Source organism: Cricetulus griseus, chromosome 6 (genome assembly GCF_003668045.3).
Source record: "Cricetulus griseus strain 17A/GY chromosome 6, alternate assembly CriGri-PICRH-1.0, whole genome shotgun sequence".
In the NCBI taxonomy this organism is placed as follows: domain Eukaryota; kingdom Metazoa; phylum Chordata; class Mammalia; order Rodentia; family Cricetidae; genus Cricetulus; species Cricetulus griseus.
In genome coordinates this window covers 122195891-122220114 of record NC_048599.1, presented here as the reverse complement: position 1 = coordinate 122220114, position 24224 = coordinate 122195891, and the positions used below count along the sequence as shown (strand labels likewise).

Below are 24224 nucleotides of genomic sequence, written 5' to 3'. Positions count from 1 at the left end.
TGGAGCCCTGAAATGAACACACAGATGCTATATTAATATGAAACTGTTGGCCGCTGGCTATGAGTTATTAGCTAGCTCTGTCTTAATATTTAGCCCTAACTACTAATCTATGTATTTCCACATGGCCCTTATCTTTACCCTGGAATGCCAGACTTGTAACTCCTTTGCCTGCTACATGCTACTGCACAGCGTGTCCTTAGAGTGGTTTCCTGTTTGAACCTTCTTATTCTGCCCATCTACATCACTGCCTGTCTGTACAGACCTCCAGATCGCTATGGTTAGCTAGTGGCAGTTTCTGCCTTTCTACATCACTTCCTAGGATCTCATGATGACTCTTCTCTGCTGACACTTCCTAGAACCCTCTCATATTCTAGTCCTACCAGTCATCCTGGCTGGCCAATCTGTTTTATTCATCAACCAATAAGAAACATATATACAGAAGAACATTCCCCATCATAGATTCCTGTTTCTAAGTTCTCTGAGTTCCTTGTTTTTCTTAGAGATGGACTGTGATCAGGGAGTACGAATCAGTTACTTTCCTACTGATAAAATCTAACCAAGGAAACTCAAAGAGGCTTAAGTGGAATTTACGGTTGTAGAGGGATTGGTGTCCATCATCATCATGGTGGGGGACATGACGGCAACCAGACTAGAGCATCTGCTGAGGACTCAATATCCATACATAGCAGAATGCACTGGGAATGGAGGGATTCCTTTAAAACCTTAAGCATGCCTCCGGTGACATACCTCCAATCAGAACACCAGAGCATTCAAATGCCAAAGCTATGGGGAACTTCTTACTCAAACCACCATTGTAGGTAAGCCAAATCCTTTTCCTCCCTAGTTGCTTGTGATCATATGTTTTATCACAACAATAAGAAACCTGACTAGTACAGAAATTGGTAGCAGAAGCTTGGGTATTTCTGTGACAGACCTGGACATGTTTCCCCATAGGAAGGATTGGAACTGTTGGAATTTTTCAAAGCTGTTTTGTGAGCACTTAGGGATGCTTATAGAAATGCAAATGATTGAAGCCTTGTTTGTGAAGTTTCAGAGGGAAGTTTGAGTCCCTCAAATTACTACTCATTTGAGCAGTTTTTAAAATTAATCTGGTTTCTGGTTAGCTAGAACTGAAGAATGAGCTGTGTTTAATTAGAGTCCAGTACCACTGACACGAACCCTTGATTTTACAGAGATAGCTGGTTAGCTGGGGTTGAGAAATTAGTTGATTAAGAAAAGACCAGCATCATTGAGGTGAAATCTGGGAAGTATTCCCACAGGTTCAGCACCCAGAAGCTGTGATCCTGAGGGTGCCAAAGAGGCATCTCAAGCTGGTGCTTAGTAATGTGGAAGTCTCCCACAGGGTACTAGTTTTTGTGGCATGAAAGCTACAAGACTTGAAGAGGTCATAGAAGCTGAGGCTTGGTACCATGTAGCAGGGCTGGAATCTTTACTGTGAGGCCAGGAAGCAATTTGTGAAGGTGCAGCCTCAGTTTCAGTGACACCCCAAGACTGAAGAGGTTAGAAGCTGAGGCTAGGAGAGATCATCAGTGAAGGTGCAGCCTCAGTTGTATAGAGTTCAGGACTGGCAGGTGTGGAGTGGAGCCAGCCTGAAACTATAAGCCAAATTAACTGCTTGTACTGCAGATGGCAGAACTGGAGAAGTGGAACTTCCAAGCCCTTTGGAACCAGAGGATGGTGAGTCTCAGACACTGGACACAGAGCTTTTTAAAATACAGTGTTCAAGATTTTGGTTTTGCCTTGATTGGAACTGTGCACTGGTTCTTCCTTCTTTTGAAATGGTTCCACTGTGCAGCCCTGGCTGTTCAGTAACTCGCTCTGTATTCCAGGCTAGACTCGAACTCACAGAGATCCTCCTGCCTTTGCCTCCCAAGTGCTGGGATTAAAGGCGTGCGCCACCACCACCTGGCTGAGTAAGTATTTATCCCCCCTCCATAAGACACCTATGTTTAGGAGGTTTTGGCTTTTTAAAGATAGCTTAGACTTTTACTGAAGTTTTGAAATATTTAAAGACTAAAGTTACACTGTGTTTTATATTGTAATATCAATATGATATTTGGGTGATAGACAAGGAAGGGTTATGACTAAACAGTGATGTGTTTGTACGCCAGATTAGCAAGGGTCCTTGTTAATCTTTGGTAGTTTGACAAAAATGAGTCATTTCAAAAGAGGGTACCCTCAACTGCAAGTTCCTCTGTGCGATTGGCCTACAGGCAAGTCCGAGAGGCATTTTCTTGATTTATGATTGGTAGAGGAGGACCCAGTCCACTGGGGCCAGTGCCGTCCCTGGGGTGCTCCTGGGGTGTATTACGAAATCAGGCTCAGCCAGGAGGTGATGGCATACACCTTTAATCCCAGCACTCTCGGAGGCAGAGGCGGGTGGATCTGTGAGCTGGAGGCCTGGTGTACATCCGGAGTTCTAGGACAGGCTCTAAAGCTACACAGAGAAACCCTGTCTTGAAAAACCAAAAAAGAAAAAAAATCAGGCTGAACAAGGAGCAAGCCAAGCCAGCCAGCAGTGTTCCACTGTGGCCTATTTAGTTTTTGCCTCCTGCCTTGAGTTCATGCCTTGGCTTCCCCAAGTTGCTGTTGTCATGGCAGTTAGGACAGGAGAAAGCAAACTTGGACAACATCCCAGCAACTCTGCTTGGACTCTGTTTCAAGTATCAGGTAATGTGCTTTCAAGGACCGAGGACAAAGTTATGTGCCTGTTTGCTGGTCACATCCTGAAGATGAGGGCATTTTTATCTTTCATAAGCATTTCTCAGATCTTTGTCTTTATCTTCACAGGTCTCCATGTGCCCTTTTGTCCAAATTTACTTCCCTTAAAAGGACAGCAGGCCTATTTGGGTAATCTTACCTAAAGGTGAATGGGGCAGGGTAGGACATGATACAACCCAAACCCAATTTGGGCATGAGTGGTAGCTCTCATAATTTTCTCCCTTTTATTACCATTAGAAGATGGAATGAAGGCCGGGTGTTGGTGGCGCACGCCTTTAATCCCAGCACTTGGGAGCCAGAGACAGGCAGATCTCTGTGAGTCTGAGGCCAGCCTGGTCTACAGAGAGAGTGCCAGGATAGGCTCTAAAAGTTATACAGAGAAACCCTGTCTCAAAAAACCAAACGAACAAACAAAATAAATAAAAGAATACATAGCTGGTTTTGAGGCTCTCTGCAACCTGGTAGTCTTGCTTGTGGTACTGGAGATCCACAGGATCCCAGTAACACTGGTAAAGATAGCGGAAGCTGATGGTGGGGAGGGATGGGACAAGGTGGGGATGAAAGTTGATTGCTAGCTTGGGCTAATGTTAAGAATCCTTTGTGGGATTCATAGTGAAATGACACTAGCTAGATTTACTTGGAGTTGAGTGTACTGGTTGGTTGGAAAGCAAACCAGCAAGACTAAATGTTTTTCAACATATGTGCTTAATTGTTGAAAAATTTTAAGAAAAATGAAATTTCTCCATATTAGCAACTGTTACCCATGGTAAATCGTGAGTAGGAAGTTATAAAAAACTAGCTCAGCTCATTGTACCGAATATGCAGCAGATGTTTTAGGCATTGTCAGAAGTTAATGATAACTGCATATGCATTAACTAATTTTCCCAACATCTGTTCACCCCAAATGGGACCTAGAATACAATTCTACCCAAGTATAAGTGAGCCGATGAGTTTATTAGAGCACTAGTGAGGGGTTACAGGAGTTGGGGGTGGGGCTAAAAGGAGCCGTATCACTGCAGAGTATCACCCATCATGTGACAACCTCATAGAAAATACATTTAAGAAGCTTGCTTTCAATTAACGTTCCACTTCCTGAATACTCTTCCAAATCACTTGAGGGTTTGGTAGTTCCAGGGAAGGGAAGACTTTTCCCTTCCTTCTACTTGGGAATGTCAGCAGCTCAGTTACCATTCCCATAGATCCATCTATTGCTGTGTTTTGCTCAGTTGATTGCCATGGCTTTCTGGCCCATGCATGATAATACTGCAAAATGGGATTGATGCTTTAACTTGGATTTTCACTGAGTGAAGATGAAGCTTGGAGATCTGGGTGGGAGAGAATCATTGGAAAATTTAGGAATTGCTAGGGTTTGGGCCTGGAATGTTTCCCAAGGCTTAGAGAGGTTTGAAGCTTGGTCTCTGTGGTGATATTGGTAGGCAATGGGGCTGGAGATTTAGGGCTTTGGGGGGCCATGTTCATAAAGGACTGTGGTACCCTGGTCTTTTCTATTTCCAACTCTTGTCTTTTGTCATACACTCCTATCATGATAGTTCTGCTTTGCCAAAAGGGGATGAGACTTGTAGTGACTAAGCAGGATAGCCAAAGGGGTAGATTTCTGTGCTGATGCACCTTTGTAAAAGTATACTCTTGGTTTGAGCCAAAACTTTAATGTGCAAACTGGGCATGCACAGGAATGTACACCTGATGGGGATGTCATCTGTACATGTTTCTCTTATTGATGAATAAAGCACTGTGGCCAATGAGGCAGGATGATAGGTGGGCCTAGGAGACAAGGGGAGGATTCTGGGAAGTGTAAGCAAAGAGTGTCGTAGGATGCCAGAGGAGTAACAGGTACTTGGACCTTTCTCTGGTAAGAGAAGACTATGTGGAAATAATTAGATTAATAGAAATGGGTTAGTAATTAAGACAGAGCTAGCCAATAAGCCTTAGCCAAGTGGCTATAATTAATATAGCATTTGAGTGTTTATTTGGGAGCTCTGAGGCAACACACCCCCTCTAAGTGCCTCCTTTTAAGAATAAATATAGGCCTTTGTCCTGGTTATTTTGTGTGTGTGTATGCAAGTATGTGTGGGGGAACATTTTCTTGATTTATTGATGTGGGAGGACCCAGCTCACTATGGTTGTTGCCATTCCTTGGCAGGGGAGTAAGCTGTGAGGAGAATCTGTTAAGTAGCATTCTTTCATGATCTCTGCCCTGACCTTAGATAGACTGTGACATGGAAATATAAGCTAAATACCACTCCCCAAGTTGCTTTTGGTCAGAATGTTTTATCATAGCAATAGAAAGCAAACGAAGATAGTCTCCCTAATAAATTCCTTAACCTTTTGTTAGGGGAGAACATAGCTTGACAAAGATTCCCAAGCAACCCTTTGCCTGCTGCAGGTAATCTTTTTCCACTCTTTCATGTATTGTCTTTGTTTATTTTGGCTGCTATATGGTCACCAAGACTGGAATTCATTGTCTTCCCTTACTGGACCAATCGGACTGAAATCTCTACAAAACTGTTGAGTCCAGAGAAACCACCCTGATTTAAGTTACGTTAGGACTTTTGTGCAGTAATGGAAAATCAACATGTATAGTATGCCTTTTCCTGGGACTGTGAGGACCTCAACTTTCTCATTCATATGACTTCCATTATCTAGTACAGTGCCTGGCATACTGGGGTTCTCCCCTCATTCACAAGTGTGTGGTTTTTGCTAGAGTACTCAACCTCTTGAGTTTCAGAGAGGCGTGTGTTAAACTTGAGGGAAAAGGGGCCACTTCCCTAGCATGACCAAGACCCTTGGTTTGATCTCCAGCACTGCCCCAAACAAAAAGTAAAAGAACCTGCTCCAGACAGCTGTGTTACTGTAGCTGTCATGTTATGGGGACAGTCTTTGGATCCTCTCGGAGGATGGTTTGTAAACAAATGCTCAGACATTCATTACTGGTTGTCTTCCTTCCTCTTGTCCCTTCACACAAGTTTTTGTGTACATTGTCACCCCACTGTATTCAGGAGTCAGGAATCCCTCAAGCTAACATTGTATCCCACAGGTCTCTTAAAAGCTCTTAAGGGAAGCTTGCTGAAATAAGTATGGATTAGTACCAACACCAAAAGTTGGTATTAATAGCCTCAACTCTCTAGTCAGGAGACATAAGTTAGCTAGAATAATTAAGAAATAAAATTCACTATATACATAAAAATGGATCATTTTGAGATCTACTCTTCATTTTTATCAGTACATTAAAAACTTAGGTAACATAATTTGGGGGGGGACTTTGGGTTTTATTGTTCATATGCATAGGTGTTTTGCCTGTGTATATGTCTGCACCATGTTCATGCTATCCCTGGTGTTCCAGCTACAAATGGTTTTGAGCTGCCACATGGATGCTTGTAATTAAACAAAGGTTGGAAGAGCAGCCAGTGCTTCCTTGTTTGTTTGTGCCGCCCCCCCCCCCCGCCCCCAAAAGGGTTTCTCTGTGTATCCCTGGCTGTCCTGGAACTTGCACTGTAGACCAGGTGGCCTCAAACTCAGAGACCTGCCTGGCTCTGCCTCCCAAGTGCTGGTATTAAAGGCATGTGCCACCAACGCCCAGCTCAGACAGTGCTTCTTAACCACCAATCCACTGTTTCAGCCCCAAATATAGGTAACTTTTGAACTTGGACTTTACTAAACTTTAGCCCATGAGCAGTTTGTTGCAGAACTACAGATTTTATTAGTTTCCAGTTTCTTGACAGTTATGTTGACTGTCATCTTTATAACTTACAGAAACACAGGCATTAGCACTTAGTAAACAAGAGAAAGATGGTTCACTCTTCCGTTTTTCTTTTACTGTTTGGCATGTCCAGAATAATGTTAAAACATTTTTATAATTGGGAAAAACTGGTTCGGTTACATAGCACTACTGGAGCTTTTCAAAATTGTACTGTGAATTTCAACTTATTTTAAAAAGGAAAGATAGTGATAATTTTCAAAACGAGCCTTTGCATGTTTACTGTCTTTAGTTTCATGTGTAAATCTAGAAAGAATGAATCTGTAAGTCTACTTTAAGAACTGAACAGATGAATTAGTGTTTGTTTTCATGGAGAATAACTCAGGTTTCTATAGACGAGTTGGTAATACATTAAATGGTACTGATGCAGGTGAAATGATTAGGCAGCTTGAGAGCATGGGTACACTGAAGTCTCCACTGAAATGTTGCCCGCAGAGATGCAGACACTGATGGAGATCTTGAAGTGCCTAAACAGCTTCCACGTAGTTGGCTGGGAGCATGCCCGTCCTGCCGGTCCTCTGCACAGTGCCATACATCCAGCCTTCATCAATCGCCTGAGCATTCACTATAGCATCTCCATCTTTGAAGGACACTTCATCTGCATCTGCAGCCATATAGTCGTACATGGCACGGAAGATTTTCTATTCACGACAATGAAAGCAAGGAAAATAGCATATATTGGTAAGAGCATATGACTTTTTGGATAAATTTAACTACAAAAGACAGTGTGCAGCTATCACCAAACAAGAACCAACAACAAAACAAAAAATGTTTCACTTTTTTTTGTTTTTAACAGTCCTAGCTGTCCCGGAACTCGCTTTGTAGACCAGGCTGGCCTCAAATGCTCAGTGAAGCACCTGTCTCTACCTCCTGTGTACTGGGATGAAAGGTGCACACCACCACCTCCAGGCAAGATGTTTCCCTCTTATCCACACTCTTAAGCTACCTAAACTGGAGAGGGCTCAGTCCTTAAGAGAATATCCTGCTCTTTTGGAGGATCTGGGTTCAGTTCCCAGTCTCAACTGTCTGTATCTCCAGTTCCAGGGCATCCAGTGGCCTTTTTCTGACCTCCACACTCATGTGATGCACATAAATAAGTACAGGAAAAGCACTCATACATATAAAAATAAATCTTTTTTAAAGTGAAATAAAGAAAAGCAACTCTGAGGGAGCAGAGGAAGCCCACTAGACAAGTCCCGAGTGACATGGCATGGTCATTTGGGCTAGGCTGAGACTGATAGCAAAACTTTCTTCAGGTGCCCTACCGATGTTTATGGACAGCTGATCAGATTGTATATAAAACAAAAACCTCCTCCTGGATGTTTATAGCCTGAGACTGCTCATTGACCTCCTATGGACTCATCAGTCCGGCCTTACAGAGAATACCAGAAGCAATATTTTGTACTGAAGAATAAGCATAGGTGAGAGGCTACAGGAAGAAAACACATGAAACTTTAATTACTAAAATGCACAACAAGGACCAAGATGACAGACAGCAAGCAACTCCACCCAGCAAAGTTGATATTAATTGCTTCAATTCTCTAACCAAGAGAAATGGGTTAGTGGCAAGGATTGAGACAAAATACATATTCCTGCTGTCTACAAGAAACTCAACTTTAAAAACTAGGTACACCTCCTTAAAGTAAAATGATGGAAAAGAGTACTTCAAGCAAATGAGACTAGAAAACAAGCAGGTGTAGCTATCCTAATACCTGGCAAAATAGACTTCAATTTTCATTCTAATCAAGGGAATAATTAACCCAGACGATAGTACATTTCTAAACTCTGCCACACCCAGTTTCATAAAAAGTGTACTTCTGAAATTAAAGGCAAGATTAACTCTCAACTCAGAGTAGGTGATTTCACTACTTTCACCAAGAGACAGGCTATCTGGATAAAAACAAACAGAAAAGTCTGAATTGAATGGCTTTATACATCAAATAGGCCTGATAACAGAATATTCCAACTGGTATTAAAAATATACATTCTACCCATCAGCTCTAAAACAGATCACATCCTAAGACAAATCAAATCTTAAACCAAGTTCAGAACAATTGAAATAACTTCATTTGTTCTGGTCACAATGTAATGAAGCTTAAAAACAACCCTCTAGTAATTAGACAAACTCAGTAGTGAATATATACACACACATATTTGAAAGAGAAGGGCATTTCCAAATTCTATGAAACCAATATCACTCTGATACCGAAACTACGTAAAGATAAAACAACAATGTAAAACAAAATACAGGCCAATAGAGTATGGACACAGACATCTTTAATGCAATACCATCAAGTTGAGTACAGGTCCATATCAAGAAGATGACTATGACCAAGTTGACTTTATCTCAGAGATGCAGGGATGATCCAATATATGTAAGTCAATAAATGGACTTTAAGACAAAAATACATGCTAATTTTAATAGATACAGAAAGGTTTTTTGTGTGTGTGTGACAAAATCCAATGTGTCTTCATGATAAAAGTTTTAAGGAGTGTGACCAAAGGGAATATATCTCAAAGGTTATAGATGGCAAACCTACAGCTAGTCTGAAGCACTAGCTACAGTTGAGAAGGAAATTAAAGGGATGCAAGTTGGAAAAGGGGTCAATGTTTATTTGCAGATATGATATATAGATTCCAAGATTTCTACCAGAAAACTTCCATAAGTAAACACTTTCAGTAAAGTGCCAGGATACACAATCAATTTAGAAAACTCCATAGCCAACAGCAGCAAGCAAGAGATAATAGAAACATTCCTATTTACAATAGCCTCAAAAAATTATCTTGGAATTAATCTAACCAAGGAGGTGAAAAACCTCTACTATGAAAACTTGAATCATTAAAGAAAGACTGAGAAGACACTAGAAAATGGAAAGACCTCCCATGCTCATGATTGGTAGGATTAATACTGAAAATGGTTGTCCTACCAAAGGCTGTTTACAGCTTTAATGCAGTCCTAGTCACACTAGCCAAAGCAATCCTGAGCAAAAAGTCAGTTTAGAGGGATTACCATCAGGCTTCAAGATCTATTACAGAGCTAGAGTGATAAAAATAGTATGGTACTGGAGTAAAAATAGACATGTAACTGAATGAAACAGAACAGTATCAAACCATAAGTTCACATAACTTGAGCCATCTGATGTTTGAACCAAGAACCAAAACACACACATTGGAGAAAACAAAAATATTTTCAACACATGGGGCTGGGAAAGCTCAAAGTCCACATGTAGAAGACTGAATTAAACCTATCACTCTGAACCAAAGTGAACTTCAAATGGATTAAAGACCTCAATATGAAACACGAATGTTGAAACTGCTAGAATGAAAAGTAGGCCGTACTACTTACTCTTTAAGATATAGAAAGGAAAAGACTTTCTAAATAAGACCCCTTTCCCCAGGAATAAAGGCCAATAATGGACAAGTGGGACCTCATAAAACTGAGAAGTTTCTGTGAAGCAAATGAAATGTCCAAGCCCATAGAGTGGGAGAGAATCTTAGCTAGCTACACATTTCATAGAAGTTTAATACCCAGAACACACAGCTACTCTGAAAATCAGTGTGGAGAATCCTCAAAATAGATACAAAAATGGGTCTACCCTCTGAGCCACCTACACCACTCCTTGGCATATGCCCAAAGTGTGTGATGATCCTACTGTGCAGATGCTTGCTCATCCATGTTCATTTCTGCTCTCCTCAACAACAGCCAGGAACTACAAATTCGTAAGTGTACTTCAGCCGATGAGTGGATAATAAAAATGTACATATACACAATGGAATACCATTCATCTAAGAAAAATCGTGAAATATTCAGGTAAGTGGATAGACTGAGTAAGGTAACCCAGAAAGATAAATGTCACATGTTCTCTTTTATTTGTGGATCTAGTTCCTTGTGTGTGTGTGTACCTGGGAGTAACTGCAGAAAGCAGGAAAGTGGAGAGAAGGGGCCCTAGAGAGGGGAACAGCGGGATGTAGGTTCTGTGACTGGGGAAGAGGGATTAAGAAAACCATAGGGAATCATTTTATGTTTACCCGAAATTCCATAAAATGTATAAATATTATATTAAATTTCTTTAATGAAGTGATATCAGTGAAGTGGTAATGCTTCCCCCAAGAGCCATAGACGAACAAGAACTCCAGTACTAGGTATGAAAACCTCCTTTGGAGTTGCTGGTAGAGGAGTCCAAGAGACCCCCAAAACCATATAGGCTATTCTTATTGCCCTTGGTTGCTCCTCATAATTTGTAAGTAAGTCCCTATTGCTGAAGACACCACCCACTTCAGATACAGGACTTTGCGGAAATCCAGCTGGATCTGACCTCAAAGTCTCCTCCCTGAGGACTAGCTCTCATAGTAGCTGAAGGTGCTATGCAAGCTGCCAAGGGAGAAAATCAACAGACCTATCCAGCTATGATGTTTATGAACTACAACAATGACCAACACAGCAAGATCATCCTAAAAGGCAATAATGACACTTATATCTTGGACATAACTAACAGCTGTCTAACTGGACTTAAGACCTGTTCAGTAGAGAGTAATTATGCCTGGTACTATACACTTAGCCCACTACCCAATGGAACCAGAGAATCTATTACTGCCACTTTCTTAGACCAGTGTAATCTCTTAATTGCATTCTAAATACTTATCCTTATACCTGCAGATGAGTTTACCTCTTATCCCCCATTGAAGAAGCCAAAGGACTAGAATGCCCACTGCAGGATTGTACCTGAGTACAATATACAGGAGAGGGAAGCTGCACCCATGAAACTTCAGCAATATGGCTGCTCAAATAAGACAACTGGGAGAAATCTTACAAGGCCATACTCCTAAATGAAGAGCTATAGGCAGTTAACAAGAGAGGAGAATCAGTCAAGAAAGCCCCATAATTTGTTATCTAATAACAAGTGGTCAGCCCTAAATACATATATGAGCAGCACTTTATGGACCCAGCAGGGTGTGTTTATATATTTATACATGTTATAATCAGAATTAAAGAAAAAAGAAAACAAAAAATAACACTAATCTAGTAATTTGTGTCTGTTACTCTACTTACTCCAGCAGTAGATGGGTGGGATGGGATAGAAGACAGTGTTGTTTGCTGGGTGGCAACTGAAGATGACCGCTGCTGTGGGAGCTCAGTGGTTTTCACATGTTTGTAACCTGCAAAGAAGAAAATGCGAGCCTCTATAAAGGCATGTGGTAGACAGCTCAGCTGTTACTGACCAAGCAGTGTTTTTCTCTAATTAATGACTCCTGTGAAGAGAAGAGCTAGTAAAATTATGAAAGTTAGACATGTAATTCCATAGTTCTAGTCTTTTCTCAGATAAGTAATTGACTTTTAGATTTAAAACACTGCCTAGCAATAGTCAGTGATCTGACCTCATAACTTCAGTCCATTACCACCCACTTGATTGTCTCAAACAAACAGGACACTAACAAAAATAAAGTCTCTTCATAGCACAGGCTGGCCTCATATGTGCAATCCTCTAGCCAGAGCCTCTCAAATGCTGGCATGACAGTTGTGCATGACCACACCCATCTGGCAAAGTCTACTTGTACCTGTTGAGGTTGCAGAGAAGAAGGCACCTCCATCACTGTATGTGGAAAAGCGCTGGTCTGCAGAGTGCTCAGACTTGTCCTCACCCCCACTGATACTCAGTGCACTGGCAGATCTCGACTGCTCCCGGCTCCGGCGTTGAGCTTGGACTAGGACACAGGCAACAGAGAGCTAAGGTTTCTACAGCAGTTTTTTTTTTTTTTTTTGTTGAACATAGAAGTTCTAAGTGGTTTTCTATGGTTTTTCTATGCAAATTCTTTTCAGATGAGAGATTAAATGGCCAAAGGCAGCTTAAGTGGCAGAAGGAGGTTTCAGATTCGTATCTGTCTTTACAGGGCTTTCCCACCACCACATTCCTATTCCTGGCTCACTTCAATGACTAAAGGGCAGTCACATCCACATTTCAGTTTCTTCAGAAAGACCTCCCTCACTTTCAGATAGATGGAGGCGTCTTTCCTGTGTTCCCTGCTATTGCAAGCACAACCTTAAAATTGCGTATGTCAGGGTAGAACCAAGAGTCACTACTGGTCTCTCTTTATCCACAGACTACAGCATAACATATTTTACTTAAAAAAAAAAAAAGAAAAAAAAAAAAACAGCAAAAAAGTAGGGAGCCCTGGCTGGCCTGGAACTCAATGTGCAGAACAAGCTAGGTTCAAACTCAGATCTGCTTGCCTCTGCCTCCTGATTACTGGGATTAAAAGAATACACAACACTGTCTGGCCCAATGGTTTATTTTCTATATGAGCAGACAGTGAATATGAGAATATCCCCCTAACACAAATAGTTCAAACTGTTCCCGATGAACATGTATGTTCTCTTCCCTTTGTCTACGTATTATCAACTTTCCTTTAACTTACTAACTTTGCTCTTTAGGAAAAATACAGAGATGATAATCATGGGATCTGAAGGAAACATGAAGTGAAATAGTTTGTTAGAATCTTGACCCGACACTCAGTGGGCAAGATCAGAAGATGAAAACCCTAGAGGGAAGGAACACTCATTGACTCTATATATAAATTCACTTTATGAAAATATGATAGCATGATGAATCTCTTCTTGAACATATTCCAGCAGGCTGGCCAGCAATCACAAAGAATTCTTATGGCTGAAGAGATGGCTCAGCAGTTAAGAGCATGTTAAGACCAGCAGTTAAGACCACTAGATGGTGATGTTTATGTTGTGAATCTCTGGGAGCGTGCATACCATTAATCATGTGTAAACTTCTGGATTGAATGTTGTCTTCTGCGGGATCATAGTCAAAAACTGAACCAGGGTTAGTACGCCAGACACGCAGACCTGAAAGGAAAGCCAGCAGTCAGAAACAAAAATGTTCTCACATTTGTAATTTGAGAACCAAGCAGGAGTGCTGGCAACTGCAGGAGGGCTGGGCTGTCCTATTTAGCTTACGTTCTGGTCTTGGAACAAAGATGGCAAAAGATGCCTCTGAGATCTCAGCTTTAAAAACTGGCTAAAGGGGCTTTCTTTCATAGGTTTGTGTCCTTTGTCTTCCATTTGCTGTAACTGTCACTTTGTTGTCAATTACCTGTAATGGTATCTTGATCCTGGTCATTCCGTTTTTGCTCCATTTCTACCACTTTTCTTTGAATACCTCGGTAGTTGATGTCACTGAAGTCCTGTGTGTTTTTCTTTACTCGTTCAGTGATAGGATCTGTCACCACTGGTGTGAAACAGCCCTTGTGTTTCTCAAAGTCTTCATGATATTTCACCTGAAATATAAATTCACTTTATGAAAATATGATAGCATGATGAATCTCTTCTTGAACATATTCCAGCAGGCTGGCCAGCCAATCACAAAGAATTCTTATGGCTGAAGAGATGGCTCAGCAGTTAAGAGCATGTGTTGCTCCCGTAGGGGACCTGGTTTCAGTTCCCAACACACATGTGGCAGTTCACAAACATGTGACTCCAGTTCCAGGAGATCTAATATCCTTCTTGTGGCCTCTGCAGGCATTGCACACACATAGTAAACATACAGACAGGCAGGCACATACCTATAAATAAACATGTATTTAAAGAATAATTTCAGACTTACTGTTGAGATGTGCCGTTGGGTTTCTCTCACTCGTCTCATCTCTGGTGTATCTAGCACATAGGCAGCTTTGCCTTGTATTTGTTTCCGGAAGCTATCAGAATAAAGAACCTATGGAGGAGAGACCATGCATGAGCACGTGGCATGGCATTCTTCTAATTCTTAAACTCAAAGAAGAAACTGGTGAGGGAAGTTTGAGTCAATAGATGGTGGCCAGATACTGGACCAGAAGTGTATCAGATCAGAACAAGGACAGGCAAGGCTTGCATCAGAAGACACAAGACTTGTTTTGACTTTGAAAATGAAAATATTTTTTTCAAAGGAGAAGGGGCACAGTATAAGTCTGAAAAAGAGGAAGAAAGTGGCCTCTCAAATTTACTAGGAATTGCAATGCCAGTGCCAGAATATTTGATGGCACTTTGCATTAAAATCTGATACTGAAAGGAATTTGAAAGACCTGGCTTTTGAAGCATGTAACCATTAGGTAATGCCCAGACTACACAAACCAAGATGCCCAAACCAAAATCAGAGTCTTCCAGACACAAAACACAAGAATATCAAAGTGAAGATAGTAATTTCTGGGTATAACCCATTTAATAAAGTACCTTAGAAATAACAACTGGAGTAGAAGATGTTAGGGGTCAATTTGTTACAGCTGGTTATGAAAATCTACCTTAAGAGTCTAGTGTAAGAGGAGGAAACCATAGGCAATTATCGTTAAGTTTAGTATGACCATTTGGAATGGAAAAGCATGGCTGTGTTAATTTTAGTATAAATTTTCAGTGAAAGAACTGCACATTTTTATGATGTTAAAACATTTTCCAAGATGTTGCATTATCTGTTGTTTTAAAGTTTAGTATCATTTTTCAGTTGAAAACCAAAGGCGTGTTTTCATGATGTTAAAATGTTAATTCCAAGTTGTTCCACTGCTCTAGTTAGTGGGAAATACCGAGCTAATGTTTTCTTGGTTGCGCTTAGCTCTCTCCATCTCTGGAGTAACAGGTGTTGGAGTTGCTTTTCTCATATTCTCTTTGTACAATACCTAGAGGAGCCAAGAGAGTATCCTGACATCAGAAAGCAAAAGAAAAAAGTTTTGAAAAGTCATTGTTTAGCTGTTGTTATGGCTCAATTGTGTCACACAGTATAAGAAACACCCCAGGAGGAGAAAGCCATTAAAATGTTACAGTAGAAAGCGAGAGATAAAGGCTTGAACTTGATGTGAACTAGCAAGGTTGGGTTGTTTTTAAGTGGCCAAGGAAGAATTTTAAAAGGGATCAAGTCATGGAAACACTAAGAATTAGTGGTATAGCCATGATGGTCAGGCTTGTTAGAATTTTAATGGTTTAAGTTTCCTCTTAAATACCGAGCTAAAGTTTTCTTGATTGCGTTTGACTCTTTCCATCTCAGGAGTAAAGGGTGTGGGGGTTGCTTTCCCCATATTCTCTTTGTATAGCACCTGTGAGAAACAAAGTTGTACCTAAAAGTCACTCTCTAAGAAGCAATATTCACTATTAAATATAAATACAGTGGGTAAGGGAAGGGAAACATTAGGTGTAACCTGTTGCTATTAGTGAGAATTGCTCTCAAGAAAAAAGCAAAAATAGTTAATGGCAATGATAAATGTGTGTGATATTTAAGGGAGATTAAGCGTAACTGGTATTTATTTATTTATTTATTTTAACCTTGGAGAGGATTAAGAGCAGGCCAAACTGCAAGGGTTACTTTGTAAAATTAGAAGCACTTTCATTTCTCAAGACAATACCGAGCTAATGTTTTCTTGATTGCGTTTGACTCTCTGCATCTCTGGAGTGACAGGGGTTGGGGTGGCTTTCCCCACACTTTCTTTGTACAAAACCTAAAGGAGTCCAGTGGATCCAAAAAGTCCAAAAGGAGACACAACAACAACAAAAGAGTTACAATTACCAAAAGAAGAAATGGAACAATACATTAACTTTTGATGAGGCTCTGGGCACCAAATCATTTAAGCACTGAGGTTAGGTAGCAGTCTATGTTTTCAAAGGAGAAGTTGACTGCAGTTAGAGCAAGACACACGTTTCTATGACACTACCTTGCCCTGAGACTTGCAGATTCCAAGTGAGAACTGTGATGTTACAGAAAGCACACAGCCCTGCCATCATTTTGCCTCCAGTATGTGACTGTCAGTGCCCCGATACACCATCTAGTTGGGAGTTACCACTATGGCTTGTGTCATGGAAGTTGAAGTTGCCCCAGTACAACAGCTGTTTAATGGGTGTTTCTGAAGCACAAGCTCTCACTCAGTAAAATTGTAGACCCCAGGAAAGTGTTTCTCTTATTCTTCTATCTTTGTTTTCTGCTTATTCTATTCACTAAATATTTCACATGGATCAGCCATGAGAAATGTCTTCAATAATTACACTACCAGCGTGGAAAAGCAACAGACACATGTCCCGATAAAGCCTCAACCTCAATGTCTTCCCTGGTGTCTTTCTAGGTGACCTGGAAGATGTGGGAGACAGCACTATGAAGGGGTTCTCTTCTAGCAATTCTCCAAGTCCTTGACTAACTGTGTCAGCTGAGAACTTATTAGAACTGCCTGGTCTCAGCTCTATACTGACAAAACAAAGGGAGCATGGGCCAGACCTGGAAACCTGGTGCAATCAGCGTTCAGATGGTTCTGATGGAGAAACTTTCAGGTGGTGTAAATGCTGAACAATAACTTCTCTACTGAAAGCTAATGTCCCCACAAACCTTATCCCACAGTCATTGACAGATTGCTACCAGAGAGCACAAGCTTGAAGGAAATAGATCGTTAGAGTTAGCACTAAAGATCAGAATAAAGATAACAAAATCAACATGGAGGTCACTAGTCACAAAGCCTTTTTGGTGACACTTTCTTTTTAAGCAAGTTACTCAACTGTGAAAACAACACTGGATTGCATTTACATTGTTATCTATGGAAGATAATAGGAGCTACTTTCCCAGGGTCTCTTTGCCCATGTCTGTCATAGAAGGGCTGGGAACATAGCTCAGTGTAAGAGCCCATCTTAGTCTGTGTAAGGCCCTGCACACTGATCCTATGCACCACAAAAGATTCAAATATGGTGGGGTGAACCCCAAACTATCAAAGGCTTCAATGTCTAACAGAGAGTCCCATTATACCTCTTAGTCCACTCATCAAGGTCCCCTCAAGCTTTTCAGAAACACAAAGAGATCCGTGGGTATAGCAGAGAGTAAGTTCAGGGAGAGATGAGCAGAAAATATTTTGTAGGAAAATCTGTTACCTCAATATTAGAATTTTAAATGGAATAAAGCAATTTTGTTATGAAGTTAAGGTTAGGAATGAAGGATGTGTGTAGTCAAGTAATGGATAAGATTTAAGGTGCCTTTTAAAAATAGGATTAATAGGAATTATTTTAAGTCATTGAAGTAGTTTTAAAATCATTAAGAAGTTATTTTTTTTTTCTTGTCAGAGTACCGAGCTAATATTTTCTTGATTGTGTTTGACTCTCTCCATCTCTGGAGTGATGGGTAAAGGGGTTCCCTTGCCCATGTTTTCTTTGTATAGCACCTGTATGATGAGAAAGTATCAGAGAAAACAATGGTAAGTGACATTTCATTTAAAGGTAAGGTCAACTTCTTTGGTACAAAATAACACAGGAGCTAGGAGTTATATGCTGACAAGTTGCCATGTGCTATTTAAGGAAGCTTTTACTGGGCTGGGAAAGCCATGTGACACAGAAGCAAGGACCTAAACTGCTAGCTAGGAAAAGCTGTTAGAGTCATTCACACTGTTTTGTTTTGTTTTTCTCATCTTTGTGAGCATGATACCTCCTAAGCAATTGCGGGGATTTGAGATGGTTAGAACTTAGTTTTGTTATCCACAAAACTAGAATATTTATTTCTTTTTGTAAAAAAAAATGTTTAAAAGTATCAGGTGAAGTAAAAAAGTCAAAACATAAAAATGAGAAAAAAATCCTTTTACAAAGATGCATTAGAAGCAAAGGAAAGGAAGAGGGTTTAATGATGAGTTTGCTTCTGAAGTTAAATGGCATCTTTCCCCCGCTTCTTTCCAAAATACCGAGCTAAGGTTCTCTTGATTGTGTTTGACTCTCTGCATCTCAGGAGTGACGGGGATCGGAGTTCCTGTCCCCAGGTTTTCTTTGTATAGCACCTATAGGATAAGAAAGCATGCAGAACAAAAAGGGCCATCAATCACTTTCCCGCTCTTGTGGAGCAGTTGGCTGTGGGAGGGCAAAGAGGAAGAGGAATTAGAGATGGGGAAGTACCAAAAGCTTCAACCTGTAAGACAAAAGGACTGCAGGAAGGAACCACGGAGAAGACGATATTAAAAGGTTGTTATTTTTGTTGTTTGAGCTCATTTCTGCAGGTAAGCAATAAAGAGCATTACGAAAGGGAGAAATTAGTTGTTGTCATTATGAGAAAATAACAGGAGATAGAAACCAATCCAAGAAAGTCATTTTCATAAGTCATGTAAAGGATGTTTGAGTTTTATAAGTATCATCTATGGGAAGATTTATACACACTTTTATTGACTTTCCAATGAAGTCAAAGTATTTAATTTTTAGTTTGGTGAACATATTGAGAATGATTATGTTTAAGGTAACTAGAGTCATGGTAAGATTCTAAAAAGAAACTTCAAAAGGACTATGCAGGTGCCAGGAGAGGTGAGGTTAGGATAGGAAATGAGCCGGAGGCCAGATCTTCACACAATGGTGCTTTTGAAGCTGTGTGTTCATGTCACATTTGCCAAAGCAAGGTAAATACAGATGCTGAGACACCGAGGGTGTTACTTTTTAAGCTGGGATACTTTTAATGATCAGGTTAATGTTTAACCAAGGTAAGGAAACTGACTCATAGGGATATGGCAGCATTAAGTTGAATACAAAACAGGTCATATTTTAAAAACTGGGATAAGTTAATCAGATTTTAAGGTTCTAGTCAGTAATTGTTTAAAAAGCATTTTAAAAATAGTTAAGGGTTTTTTTTTTTTTTTAAATTTGTAAATACCGAACTAAAGTTTTCTTGATTGTGTTTGACTCGCTCCATCTCTGGAGTGATGGGGATCGGAATCCCTTTCCCAAGGTTCTCTTTGTACAACACCTGTATGACACAAGAAAGCATGGGGGGGGGGGACACAGCAGTCAGACTATGAGATACAGACATCCAGCAGCAAAGACCATGCCCACTGCCCTGGGTGCTGTGTGATGAGTACATTTCATCTGTTCATCTTTCTACTCTAACCCACAGAATTAGGGGGAAATACAGTTATATGAGAGCACAGAACTGCTCATTATGCAAAAGAGAGAACTGAGTCAGAAAACAGTTCCTTTTTCTACATAGGACATTTGTCTTAGAACATCATAGGTATTTGCAACTGCAGACTGAATCTGTACTCTGACTAAATTGGTCTTTGTTGAGGTTACAGAAATAATCAAATCCAAAAGTCCACGTTAATATATAGTCTTCCCATAGTATCTGAAAGGCCTGGGTACAACTGGACAATGCTGTCTAACATAACCAGTGTAAAATTAACACAAATCATACTTTAAGAAAAAGTTGTCCAGGGCCATTAGAATTATTAGTGTCAAATAGATATACATAATAATACACTGTAATATAGAAATAACTAAAATATCATTTTGAAAAGTGATACCTTTCCCCCAAAAGGAGTAATAAACTCTTAGGAAAAACAGTAAATAAACACCCCAAAAGTCATATCAGCATACAATGAAAACTTACTGAAATTGAGAAGTTGTTAGTGAGCAGTAATTAGGAACAGAACAAAAGGTGGAATCAAAGGAACATATTGATCTAACTGTGTGAAAGAGGAACTGTCTCACAGAAAATCAAACTGGTAGGAGGCACTTAAACTAAAATGGAGCACATTTGGATCAACCCTCCTCCCTCAAAGCGGATCCAGTTAAATTTTCAGAGGATGTGTGAATCTTCATTTCAGGCCCAGACTTTCCTTATACTAAGGGACAACAGCTTATTTATTATTGTAGTTTTTTAGGAACACCAGTTAATAAAAGAAAACAATAATGTAAATATATGTTCTGATTTGATTGGCATGTTTCAAAAAAGAAAAACATGCCTATGTTTTTTCTTAGCACTAGGGAGGCTGAGGCAGGAAGATGGCACATTTAAAGCCACCCTGAACTATACAGTAAGATCCTGTCTTTAAACAAAATGGAGAGCATAAATTTCTAGTCATAAAATGGCTTGTTCAGGACAACTATCAAAGTAAGGCTTTTGGTTCCAGTGCTGAGCGTTTTTCTTTGCTGTTTATCTGGTGAGACCTCTGGTAAGGACACCACTTTGCCCAAGCACAGGTGCTGTTCCTACACACAGCCTTTGATCAGTGTTTTTCCTTGTTGCACTAATCCGGAAACATCAGATTGAAAGATTTCCAAGTAAAAACAAACTACCAGGTTTGGGTGGTTTGGAAATCAATTAGTTTCGAAAGTACCAGTACAAAAAGGAAAGAGTCAATTCAAAGTGTTAAGGGGGGGAGCCCAAGTGGTGGAGCACTTGTCTAGTTCGTGCAAAGCCACAAGTCCATTCCCAATACCACATACAGATATACCTATACATCTAACAAAAAGAAATTTTAAAGGGTATTTCAGAAAGTATAAAGCATTGAGATTAAATGGTAAGTAAAATATCCAGGACAGAAGAATTCAGTTGGTGAGTTTTTTTTCTTTTCAAAGATTTGTTAAATTATTATAAAGGGATAAACGATATGGATTTTGTTTTATTGAAATTATTCTTTTTAATATGGAGTTAAAGGAACTTTCTCGAAAATACCGAGCTAAAGTTTTCTTGATTGCGCTTGACTCTCTCCATCTCAGGAGTGACAGGCAGTGGGGTCCCCTTGCTCAGGTTCTCTTTGTACAATATCTGCGTGCACAGAACCAACGATCACATCAGTCTGGATCCATCTTTTAGATAGATTTGACCTTAAAATGACTCTCCAAGAATACTTGTTCTTATAAGGGAGCAAAGCAAAACCAAGAAATAGAGCAACTGTGGACCGACTGCTTTGTGCACTTATTTGCACACCATATAATGGTTGGTTTCTCAGTGACACCACTGTACACACAGGGCTGCTTCACTTACACATACCTTTTGAAATATTCAGGATTAGACTTTATTAAACAGTATTTAGCTACTTGAAGTTACTATCTATAATGAGTTAGAGGCAGCACTGAACCAGAAAAACAGAGGGCCTTGGGAGACTAATAAATATTCATGAACATTAAAACTACATACATTATCAATTTAGCAGTGGTCCTGAATACATACATCCCTTATAGGAAAGCTCACCTACAACTTACATGGCATGCAGACAAACTCACTGATATAAGTAAATCGATATTTCTGAGTTAGTGTGAATTGGTCTGTTGTTTTCAAAATGAAGATGTTTAAGAATCATGACCATTTAGAAAAAGCTACATATACAAAAAAAAAAATGAAGCCACAATAAATACAATTCTGATTAGTGCTGTTCTATGGGGAAGGATGTTAGATTTTTCTTTTGACCTGTACCACACTAGTTAGAACTAGAGGAAGGAAACTGAGAATTATAGGTTTTTAAGGAAAGTGATACATAGCTATGTTTAAAAGAAAAAACCAGTTAAAATTTCATACCAGTATTAAAAGTTACATTAGATTTGGGTTGAAATCTTAAGTGATATTGGTATCATTCTTTAATTATCTGAATTTAGTAATTTTACATTTGTATGTTAAAGATATTAATGTGGCCATTATTTTAATAAGAATTAGGGTTGGGATTTTTGCCCCTGAGAAATACCGAGCTAAAGTTCTCTTGATTGCGTTTGACTCTCTCCATCTCTGGAGTGATAGCTGTAGGGGTTCCTTTCCCCAAACTTTCTTTGTACAAAACCTGTGAGATACAAGAAAGTACCCAGAAGACATTAAAAAACAAGCCAGAGACAGAGGAAGGAGGGGGTAGGGTGTGGGCGGGGAGGGAGGCTTTAGACAGCAGTATTTAGTCAGGGCAATGCTTTTGCACACTGAAATTTTAAAGATGAACTTTACACCACTACATCTTAGGATAGAGAGGTACAGTAGTTCTAGGGTGCAAGCACCCCAAGGAAGCTTGTTAATGCTGTTGACTGTATTACAGACCTAGCTCACACCAGTCAGTTGCTAAAAAGGTTAAAGAGCAATGAGAAGAGTGACCATTCTGAGTAAGGTAGGATGACTTTGATCAGAGGGCCATTCACAAACACAGTCATTAAAATGTTACTTTGAAAAGTAGACCGGTGGTTATTCTGGTAGTTTTTTATGGAAAAGAATTTCTTATTTCATATAGCCATAAATACCGAGCTAAAGTTCTCTTGATTGCGTTTGACTCTCTCAATCTCTGGGGTGACAGTTGTTGGAATGCCTGTTCCCAAGTTTTCTTTGTACATAACCTGCAGAATAATTAAAATACCCAGAAAACAAAGTGACCACAAATCTTTAGATTACAGCTACTTGGGGGTATTTGGGTGTCCATAAAAACAAGCTACATTTGTAATATGAACTCAGGGACAAAGGAAAACAAAGTCCATAAATATTTGTAGAAATTTTGCCGTCTTGAAAACTGGATCCTAAATTTTGTATTTTCTATAGTCAATAGTTAGTATATTCTTGAAATGCATTAAATTATGACAATAAATTTAATTAACAATGAGAAACATTTTTGACTAGGGCATGTGCAAAACCCTGGGTTCAGTTGCCAGTAATCACCCTCCTCAAAAAATAAAAACAAAAAAAAACTAACCCCAAACTAACCATTTCATTGTACCCAGTCCTAATGTCTTGTGCATACCAGGTCTACATATCTGTAGTCAAAGCACATGTTGTCTGTTTTATATTTTCTAACCATGTGATGTTCTAATCCTCCTTCAGAGTCGTTGAGAATTTATGTATTTCTTACTGTTTCATCATATACATACATATATACATACATATACATATATGTGGCAGGCTCTCTTGCTACCTAGCCCTGACTTATGTTAAACTCCCAGTATTTCCCTTGCTTCAGCTTCCTGAGTGCTGGGATTACAGGCATGCATAACCCCTGGCTTTAATGAAACCATAGGTGATCCTTAGTTGGATACTTAATATGAGCAGGTATAAATTGTATTTTAGGAGCAGCATCTTTCTCCGAAATTTTTAGGCATGATTGTGGGATCAAGTAACCTAGTGCTGTGGGCTGGTCTTTTTTCACTGTTTATTTTTGTGTTTTATTTGCAGTGTTGGGATTGAGCTCAGGGCCTCATGCAGGATAAACAAGTATTCCACCACTGAGCTATGTCCTCAGTCCCTGCACTAAACCTATGTTTTTTAAGGGATACTACCAAAGGACTGTAAATTTTAACAAAAACAGGAAGGGATCACCACTTTCTAAACCTCTTATCTCTTTTCCTCTTACTAAGTTGCAGCCTGGTGGTGCATGCCTTGAATCCTGTCACGTGGAGGCAGAGGCAGGGGGACCACCAGAATCGAACAAAACTACAGAAAGGCAAGAAGTTATAACCCAAAGCAACACAGAACCCCCAAGCTTGTTTTCTTTTCAGGTTAGTGGACAGAAAATTCAAAATGAAGTTTACAACACAAAGAAGATATAAGGAGCAAAAGGGAATGAGCTACAACCAGGACTAAGGCCTCTTGGCTACTTCTACAACCTGAGAGGGCTTAGGGACGAGTCACAGCATCCCTCAGCATGGGAGGCCTTCAGTAGAAGGAAGAGATGAATGAACTAGGGTACCAGTTAAGAGGTGGCCCATCACACAAATGCATGCCAAGTACAAGTCTGTACCGAGCTAATGTGCTTCTGGGTCTCCTTGACACGCTTCACTTCGGGCAGGTCAGGGATTGGAGTTCCTTGTCCAATTGCTTCTTTATACTTGACCTATATGGAAATAGGGACACAAAGGCATAACTGCATGCTCAATTCTTCCCACTACGTATGTATGGTTGATTAGTAGTCCTGTAGTTTTCGAGGGTGTTGGAGAGATTGTGCACCTTTAGTATACTTTCTATTAACCCAGTTTTATTTTTATTGTCTTAAGACAAGGCCTCTG

General features: G+C 39.9%; 1 protein-coding gene and 1 long non-coding RNA gene across 5 annotated transcripts in view; one reads left to right on the top strand and one right to left on the bottom strand.

Annotated features, from left to right (window-relative positions):
* Window positions 1-6960: 6960 nt before the first annotated feature.
* Window positions 6961-24224, bottom strand: part of Neb (nebulin) — a 186206-nt gene continuing 168942 nt past the window's right edge. Inside the window, exons 143-155 of one of the 2 annotated variants that reach the window (XM_035446826.1) lie at window positions 23960-24052; window positions 22476-22568; window positions 21941-22033; window positions 17582-17674; window positions 15887-15979; window positions 15488-15580; window positions 15074-15166; window positions 14128-14235; window positions 13618-13801; window positions 13278-13370; window positions 12074-12220; window positions 11568-11674; window positions 6961-7158 (exon numbers count right to left, since the gene is read on the bottom strand). In XM_035446826.1, the coding sequence (XP_035302717.1) occupies window positions 6985-7158; window positions 11568-11674; window positions 12074-12220; window positions 13278-13370; window positions 13618-13801; window positions 14128-14235; window positions 15074-15166; window positions 15488-15580; window positions 15887-15979; window positions 17582-17674; window positions 21941-22033; window positions 22476-22568; window positions 23960-24052 (1464 nt within the window). In that variant the 3' untranslated portion in view covers window positions 6961-6984. Of the gene's footprint in view, window positions 7159-11567; window positions 11675-12073; window positions 12221-13277; window positions 13371-13617; window positions 13802-14127; window positions 14236-15073; window positions 15167-15487; window positions 15581-15886; window positions 15980-17581; window positions 17675-19134; window positions 19228-21940; window positions 22034-22475; window positions 22569-23959; window positions 24053-24224 lie in introns of both variants that reach the window. The other variant, XM_035446827.1, reaches the window with a different exon arrangement.
* LOC118239088 lies at window positions 7063-24211 on the top strand. Of its 3 annotated transcripts, XR_004770582.1 has the most exons (4): window positions 7065-7198; window positions 10221-10328; window positions 16598-16799; window positions 17577-24211. It is a non-coding gene; the product is annotated as an uncharacterized LOC118239088 (long non-coding RNA). The 3 variants fall into 3 exon arrangements; XR_004770583.1 differs by having other exon boundaries at window positions 7063-7198; window positions 7314-10328; window positions 16598-24211; XR_004770581.1 differs by having other exon boundaries at window positions 16598-24211.